Below are 9,322 nucleotides of genomic sequence, written 5' to 3'. Positions count from 1 at the left end.
ATTAACAACGCAATAAAGTTAAAAATACATAGAATAACACGTTTATTAGATTGTGCTGGCTTTTTTAACAAGCTTAAATTTTAACAAACATAGTTAAAAAAGCATAAGTATTTACAACATTGATATCTTAAAAATATACGGTTCCTTAGAATTCGACCAAGATCTTTTTGAGCGACCAATCACAAATAATTTATTTATTTACGAACTACTTAACTGTCAACAGATTTCTTGATTCAACGGTGAAGGAGAACAACGTGAAGAAACCTGCATGCCTGAGAGTTGTACATAATGTTTTCAAGGGCGTGTGGAGTCCACCAATCTGTACTGGGCCAGCGAGGTGGACTACTGCATAAACCCTGCCCATTGTGGGTGGTGACCCGTGCTCTATATTGGGCCGGCAATGGGTTGATATGATGATGATGGAGGGCTTAACAGCGAAGTCTCCACATGGTAAAGGACCTCAGATTTAAATTAACCCCATCAAATGTAATAGCAAAAATACGCATGCATCGACTAAGATCGCAGAAGTGTTCCCGGTTACATCGCGCGTGACGCTGCTGGCACCATTCAACGATCCTATAGACCCTTGTTTGTCAGTCGGACAGCACAAAAAATTATATATTTAACCACAGATTGCCGTTCTCCATCAAGAAATGCGCGTCAATGCGAGACAATTGGCAAAACAACTGGTTCACCACCGAAGCGTTCGTCTCGTGGATGATGGACGGCTGAATAAAATGCATTTTATTCATACCCTTATTAGTTCATAGTATTACATTTTTCCGGCGTCTCCTCAAGACAAGATTAGCGCACGCTCAAAAATTCATACGAGAATCGTGGAAAAAAAATTGACGCAGACGCAAAACATAACAGTTAGTTAAATACATTTACTCCTCGAAACCACGCGTCGAAAAGGCATCGCATTTTATTAATCTCTTTGGATCTTGGCCAGCACCTACAGTTCGTCCCTATTCTTCTTCCGCTGTACCGCGAGGTCGTCGTGCTGGAACCACGTGGCGTACACCCGGAGCGGCTCTGGCGACGAGTGGCGATGGAAGGACACGGGACGATCGCGCGCCAGAACCTCGCGAGCGTAGTCTTGCGGCCGAGCCTGGAATTTGGGCTTTAGTAAGCTGATCGGCAAAGCCCAACGAGTCACGAAGGCTGTAATGTGCGAGATCTCGGGGAACCGATGGACACACACGACTTTTTGTATGCAAAAAGTATATATCTAATATCTGTAATCGCACACTCACTAAATTAATATATTTTCGTGATTTTATATCAACTCATACAACTCAACAGAATTTCAACGTTGTTAGTGTATGAAGAATCTTCATCATTGCGGACAAACTTAAATCTCTTTTTTATTATGCCACTACACGATAGTATCGTGTTAATAGAATCCAAACCGGTTAAATTGTCTGTGTCTACATTTTACATTTATTTATTTAGCAACGCACCCCGTGAAGACATTAATTGCAGTTGCCCAATTCGTCTCTCCGGGGCCTATTAAAAGAATTTAACAACAAGTAATTATTACAAAATATTAAATAAAATTAAAACTTAAAAAATTAAGAATTTAAAAAAAAACATAATTATTATCTTAGATCACCTACTATCTAATAACATAATTTGTCTCTATACGTATTTCCACGTTAGTGCGTTAAAGCAGTGACCCCGACGAACCAGACCACCAGCAGTGACCAGTGAAAATATCATATGACGTATGTCATTTTCACCACTAGGAAAGGTGAGTGACACCTTGCCGGTCATGTGACGCTACAAGAGTGCTGCCCAATTCCACTAGCGACAAGGCAATCCCTAATGCCTGTTAAAAGAAGATTCTTAGGCATACCTACCTAAGTAACCTTTAACCAATCGATTTTCACTAGACAACTCATACAATCTAACTTGTCTATTGTTTTTATTATTAATTTTTCAAGGTTTTGGGAAAAAAAAACATTTTTATCATATTTCAAGGGTCAGTTTACGAGTCCCTTAAATTCTACGATCCGCCGAATCTGTGTCTTACCTTAAGAAGGCGCCTGACGTCGTTACAACGACATCACATAAGAGTTCGTGAATTTTTTTTTTCTAGGAATCACCTAAATCCCTAGGCATCCTGTTACTGCGATTTCTAGGTTAGGGACAAGGGGCACGTGTGTCGTACCTGGTGGAACAGCGGCGAGTGCGTGAGCGTGACGTTGAGGCGGTGCGCGGCGCACGCGCCCAGCGCCATGTCGTCGGGCGCGGCCGCGGCGCCGCACGCGCACGCGCGCAAGCGCCGCGCCGCGCCCGCGCTCAGCACCGTGCCGCCGCCGCCCGTTATGTAGTCGTAGCCTGGCAAGCACGCCCCAACAACCAGTCTAAGCTTCCATAACATATTTATCTATTTTGTACTTTTAGTAGTATTACCTACACTTCACACAGGGGCCGAGTTCGAATCCTAGCACGCACCTCTGCCTTTTCTTAGTGATGTGCGTTTTAAACAATTAAAATATCATTTGCTTCAACGGTGCAGGAAAACATCGTGAGGAAACCTCAATGCCTCAATTTTAAGTTTCCTCTCGTTGTGTCCATTATATTTTTCCGTAAGTCCAAAAAAGTATTAAAAAAAATGCCTGAAAGTTCTCCATAATGTTCTCCAATAAATCTGTGGAGTCCACCAATCAGCACTGGGCCAGCGTGGTGGACTAGTGCCCTGTAGATGACCGGTAATGGCTTGATATGATTATTAGTGTTATTACTAAATATGCTTTTGGTATTCGGCGCATTCTGCATTTTTGCCACTATTTGCAATCGGCCAAATTATTATTATTGAATTCTTAATGTTATTACGTGTGAAATAGAAAAAGAAACACATTAGATAATAATAAAAAATAATAAAAAACTAGTTTAGGTGTGCAAGGGCGGTCTTAAAGCGATCTCTCCCAGACAACCTTTGGCGAAAGTAGTTCTTATAAGGTTCTTATAATTATTATGTTTTGTTACCAAATATACTCGTGAAAACATACATGTAATGTCAAATCTTCTTCCTGTCAAACTTCCTTCAGTTACCTTTAGCTGCGGTTTCTCTCTTGCCATACCCGTAGCCGTATCTCTCGCCTAGCACCGTGACGTCAGAACCGCCGCGGTAACAACTCAGCACTTCGCACAGCCTCTGCACACTAAAGCAGTGGATGGCATAGATACGCAAAGAAGTCGTCCGATAAAGGTGTTTTTTTACCTAATTTTACCTACATCTAATCTGTTATGTTAGAACCGTAAAAAATGGTTAGAAGATCGTAAAAAAGTTTTGTTTTCCAAAAATTAAAATATTGTAACTTTATTTTGCATCTATTAAGAAATGGTAGTAGTAAAATCCTCCGTTCCATTCTTGCGAAATGGCGGACAGTTGAATGAGAAGATTGATTGTAAAAAAACAACTACTACATTTTTTGCATCTCGATATAATCTGTCTTCTGAACACTAAAAACAGATAGTCTTAACGTATAAAGAGTGGTTATAACGTAAGCCTACTTGTAATAAATAAAGTTTGAATGTACCCAAGTATAGTATCGTCGTCCGCCAAGAATATCCACTTAATATGCGGCATTTTTTCGATCCTCTTCACGACCTTCTTTAGTATAGTCAAGGTCTTCAAGCAATGACCTGTCTTCGTGTTGGGCACACCCACGTCCGTTGCCGGGAGCTCGGGATCTGCAGATGATCACATTTGTTTTTCTCCGAAAATAGAGTCCAAGTAAATATCCCGAAGGTCTCGAAATGATTTAAGTTAAATGATGCACCAGTCTTCAACTGGTTCGTACCTCACGTTCAATGGTTCGAAGAAAGAGTTCTACCCGCTCTGGTCCGTATGAGTACGAGATCGAACAAGAGGTCTTTCAACCCAATCTACTCTCATATAACTACAAAAACGCTGTATGTGTGGATTATATTATTCACAAAAAAGTAACAGAAGACGGGTAGGTCTAAAAAGTTCATAATAAACTCTTCCGGATATTATTTCTGTTATCACCGACCCACAGAGACGCTTAAAACTTAGTATCTACTTGGTTATTGATATCCGAGCTTCTTCATCTTTTATGTAATTCTTTATATTATGATATTACCTATACGTTCACACCCAATGTTACGTTATCTTAGATGGGAGCGTATTAACCTGTTAAGTCTTTGAAACCCATTCCCCTATTTTTTTCTACATGGCCTTTTTTTTACTTCTGAATCGTATTAATTAATGGTGGTAAGTCCTTAATGATGGTAACTAGCCAGACTTTACCTGAGACAATTTAGCTGAGATCCCAGAAACTGAAGAGCTAGGAATTGAAACCGACAGACCTGGGGGTCCACCTACAGTCAGCTTTTTTACGTAGCAGGTTTGTGCTTGACAACTATCATTTTATATGAAAAGCAATGTCAATGATTACGCTTGCCTCGTTATTTCCTATTTACTCTTGACTTGAAATCACTCTCTATTGGCAGAAAATACATGCTGGAAGGGCACAAATGATCATTTTGGCTCTGCGTCCACAGAGCCTACAGTTACGAGTTGGTAGGCAGAGCTTTTCCATAGATGACAGCAGTACTTCATGTTGGTATTTGCACACATTTCACACCGCACGCCGCTTTTCCAGAGAGTTAATCTAAAAAATATAACTTACCATCAATATCGCTGAAGAACTGCAGATGTGTAACATGCCTACCCCATGTTTTTTTGACTACTCGAGCTCTGGTTGTATGGAAACCGGACCAAGTCTTAACCGCGAAGTATATCGTGTCCTCGGGAATGGGACTGCCCTGTCAGAAACAAAGAGCTCATACATTGGACGTTTCAATGGTGATTTACTTTTAAATAAATACAATTTCACTATTTTTGGATAAGGTTGTAGATGAGGCAAATCGTATGTAGCTTAAATTTTGGATCGCAGATTACTAGTTAAGGCTCAAAAAGATCAATGAAAGTATTTAAAAAACTCACACATATATCAAATTGCCTCGGATATGTAGCACAGTTATCCCCGGACACAACACAGAAGCTCAGGTCAGGCGTTAACAAGGGTCCGGGGTTGTTCTTTTGTCCGTACACCAGCCGCGCCAATTCAAATGCTGGGTCGATAGAAAAGTCTGCTTCTAACATGAGCTTGTCCTTTTCTATTTGGTACAAAAGCCTGGAGACAAGGTTCGGATTAAAGCTCCATAAGAGGAAAAATATGGTCGTTTCAACTTCAACAAGTAAGTAACTTCAAGTATCTCCAAATCTGGACATAAATACTCTGAGACCCCAATTTCCATCGGTCTTTCATTTGCATCGTTCTCCTCATTTTTATTTTGGTCAAGTAGGGATACTACGAGAATAATGTCGTATTTATACATATTTGGTAAATAATTAAAGTCTGTATTTCATAAAAAAATTACACGAATACTAATTATTAACCAAACTAACGTAGAATGGTGCTAATAATGCAGGTTGTTAATTTGCGAAAAGAAACACCTAGTAAAAATGGGAGCTATTTCAAGTAAGAGCAAGAATCCTTCTGAAGTTTTTCCAAACCAGTAATTAATTCATGACAAATATTTGAATAAGAATGAGAAATATTAGAATGAGAAGTTTTAACCCAGTAATTCATTAAATATATAGGGAGAAAATAAGTGTCCATGAAGCAGTAAAAAAATAATTCCTCCTACTATTAAAATATATCAAAGGACTTAGTACTTTTATCATGCATATGAGTATAAGTTGGTAAGGTACACGTTTGTTTTACCTATCCATGAGTTCGATCCTCATAGCGAAACCGTTAGCGAAGTGGGGGTACACAAATCCTCCGTCCTCTTCCAAATGCTCGTAGAAGGTGAAATGGTGTATTATCGTCGGTTCATCATCACTCAGTGGGTAACCTATCCACATGATGTCCTGAAAGGTATTGAACTTTAAAGGAACATTTCAAATCAAAACCTCAGCTTCTCCTTATTATAAGAAACAGTCCTGCGCTGTCGGAGTGTATGAGTGGACATACTAACAAACCAGATCATGAGGTCTTGCGTCCAATACCCGGGTTGGGCCAAAGAATGGTATTTTATGTAATGAGTTTTCTATCAAAAAATGTTTAGTACCTACCAACTCATCACCATCATCATATCCTGTTACAGTCCACTGCCGGACTGGGCTACACTACGCTGGGCGGACGGAACGGTGATCAGAGTAGATGGCAGTAGATGTACAGAGGATGCTGCTGCGCGTTCTCCGTTATACTCGCTGAATCGCCTCGTACGACACCCGCGGGAAAAGGAGGATTGGTGACAACTGCACTCTGATCTACCGCCACCAACCAAACCAACTCACCAACCCACCAACTCCGAGTTTGGCGGTGATTCAGCACCGTGCCTCGGAGAGCACGTTAAGCCTGTCCTGTTTCTGATCTCTTTTCGGTCGTGTCGGAGCTGCCGTCCCAACGAAATATGAAAGTGACGGAAAAGAATATGACTTACAGTACAGTTATTTTCATACCTTCTGCTTATCAGCTGCAGCCAAAGCTTCGAACAGCTTGGCACAGCGGACCGCCGTGTGTGGTTCCATGAAAAATACCCATCGCACGTCACTGCCTTTGTACTTTGTTACTAAAGGCCTTAGCAATGGAATGATTGTCCATGCTCCAGGAACAGGGAAGTCTTCGTGGGTGATATGGACGGTTGGTTGTTGCTGTAAATACGACTATAACTAAGACGAAAGGAAATTTTAACAGAAAGAAAAAAAGGAACAACGTTTACTCTACTGTAAGCCACAAATAAACAAACAAATTTGGCGACCTTATACCAAAGCAGTCAATGGAAAGATTTAAATACATAAATAAACATAAATGGAAATATCAGGATGAAAAATTGACGATTGGAAGTTTAAAAAAAATCTTTACTCAAACATACCAAATAAAAGTGACCTGCAAAGTTTCCTGTATCGAGATATATAAAATAATGAAACTTCATAAAGTTTCATATGGAATAAGAAGCTAAGTGTCTTCTTCTTCTTTAACTTAAGAGCTAAGCTCCGGTTAGTCCCTTCTAACCTTTTTTTTTATTTTATTTTTTTCACCTCTCTGTATGTCTCTACCCCAGCCAATTGTTTTATATGTCCCAATAATCCAATGTTGGTCTACTTTTCCCACTATTATGTTCGTGATAAATTCATGAATCGTTTTCCTACTCTTAATTTCCTGTATTTCAGCGGATTATGAACTTACAGTATGTAGGTATAGGAACTTCAGTGAGAACAACGCTTACCTTTTCTATTTGTAGTACTTGACCCTGTATATCTTGCTTCAGCCGCCTCGCCACACTGGCGTGGTAGGGCTCTGACTGACTTACTATTGTGAATACCACATGGTTTGAACCTGCAACAATTTTCATTCCAATAATGAGATTCTTAATTTGTTTGCTAACATTACATTTTTCCTGTACCATGTATGATCCTGCAAAACTTAAACTCAATTTACATTGTATATAGTATTTGTATTTCATTATTGCACTGTAAGGGTGTATTAGATCAAAGTCAAAGTCAAAAATATCTTTATTCAAGTAGGCCCATAGGTGGCACTTTTGAAGCGTACATAAGAATTACACGGTAGTGAGATGATGGCGATAACCACATTTGTAAACTTAAAACTAAAGCTACGAGGGTTCCAAACGCGTCCTGGTCTAAGAAGAAGCCCACAACAAACTTAGCCGGGTGTTTTTTTTTCTCACCATCTAACAATGTCATTTTAAATTATTAGAAGAGCAACCTGGTTAGAGCAATAATTTACACCCAAGCTTTTTTATCGATTGCGTAGTCCTTTATACTATAATAGGACTTTTCTATAAGCTTACGTTTAATACAAACTTTGAACTTTTTAAGAGACATCTCCAAGATGTCAATTGGTAGTTTATTGTAGAATTTTATTATTATTATTATTATTAAACTCTTTATTTGTATACCACAACATTTAAAATGTAACAAAAACAGAAACATCGAAAGAAGTAGTAATACAAAAGGCGGCCTTATCGCTTAGTAGCGATCTCTGCCAGGCAACCTTAGAATTAGGAAAAAAAAAAAGAAGAGGAGAATAGACTGCTGGTGGTACAAATATTAAAATACATACATGCAAATAACTACATGCCAATACATAAACTAGTGTGCACAAATAGATAAAAAGTAAATAATATAATAAATAAATAAATATAAAAATAAACTAATATATATAATAACAACACTTACATAATTAAATACTTTAACATACAATAAATGAGTAAGTACATATATACATACTATTAAAAGTCGTTAACAATATAATGGGCCTTAACTGCTCTTTTAAATATCGCCAGTGATTTGGATCGTCGTATGCTCAATGGAAGCGCATTCCACAATTCCACAGCTCGTACGCTAAACGAACGCTTATAAAATTTTGTCTTATGATAAGGCATACACAGCGTCAGCGCACGGCACGATCTTACACCAGATTGCTCACCAAGAAAAGTGAACTTCTCTTTTAAATACGAGGGAGTATTTAGATGAAATAACACACAGTACAGAAGAGAAAGTACATGCATATCCCGGCGACGACGAATAGGAAGCCACTTGAGTTTTTGTCGAAATACGGAAACATGGTCATATTTGCGAAGGCCAAATATGAACCGAATAGCCAGATTTTGAAGACGCTCAAGTTTATTAAGCTGATCCTCGGTTAGATTAAGAAAGCTTGCATCCGCATAATCGAGAATAGATAGAAAAAGAGAATGTGCTAGCATAACTTTGGTCGGAATTGGAAGAAATGATTGCAGCCTTCGCAACGAGCTCATCGCCACAAACACTTTCTGACTCAGCTCTTTGACATGCACTGTCCATGACAATTCCCGGTCGAGGTATACACCAAGATCTTTCACAGAGTCACAAAAAGGAATAGCGATGCCATTATAAATAACAGAAGGAATGCTCAGCCAATCAACCCTCGCGATCATTCCTGAGCTACCAATAACGATAGCTTTTGATTTTGCAGGATTGACCTTTAGCCCATATTGCCTGCTCCACTCAGAAATTGCAGCCATATCATTATTTATAGCTGCAATAGCAGAACCAAGATTTTGAAGGGTAGATGAGCGATATATTTGGATATCATCTGCATACATGTGATAGAGAGAAGAGATGTTTTGAGTAATAGAGTTAATGAAAATAGAAAAAAGTAAAGGAGATAACACGCCACCCTGAGGTACCCCAGCCGCTACATCACACCAAGACGAAAAGGACTCGTCAATCTGAATGCGCTGTCGACGGCCATTGAGGTAACTCCGAAAC

General features: G+C 39.2%; 1 protein-coding gene across 2 annotated transcripts in view; it reads right to left on the bottom strand.

Annotated features, from left to right (window-relative positions):
• Positions 1-330: 330 nt before the first annotated feature.
• Positions 331-9,322, bottom strand: part of LOC120624334 (beta-1,3-glucosyltransferase) — a 48,253-nt gene continuing 39,261 nt past the window's right edge. For both annotated transcript variants that reach the window (XM_039890800.1, XM_039890801.1), the window contains 9 exons: positions 7,276-7,385; positions 6,509-6,700; positions 5,766-5,914; positions 4,982-5,171; positions 4,665-4,800; positions 3,549-3,702; positions 3,061-3,170; positions 2,174-2,343; positions 331-1,111 (listed from right to left, as the gene is read on the bottom strand). In XM_039890800.1, the coding sequence (XP_039746734.1) occupies positions 956-1,111; positions 2,174-2,343; positions 3,061-3,170; positions 3,549-3,702; positions 4,665-4,800; positions 4,982-5,171; positions 5,766-5,914; positions 6,509-6,700; positions 7,276-7,385 (1,367 nt within the window). In that variant the 3' untranslated portion in view covers positions 331-955. The remainder of the gene's footprint in view (positions 1,112-2,173; positions 2,344-3,060; positions 3,171-3,548; positions 3,703-4,664; positions 4,801-4,981; positions 5,172-5,765; positions 5,915-6,508; positions 6,701-7,275; positions 7,386-9,322) is intronic.

The sequence above is a fragment of the Pararge aegeria genome, chromosome 6, assembly GCF_905163445.1.
Source record: "Pararge aegeria chromosome 6, ilParAegt1.1, whole genome shotgun sequence".
In the NCBI taxonomy this organism is placed as follows: Eukaryota; Metazoa; Arthropoda; class Insecta; order Lepidoptera; family Nymphalidae; genus Pararge; species Pararge aegeria.
This window is presented reverse-complemented; position numbering and strand designations above follow the sequence as displayed.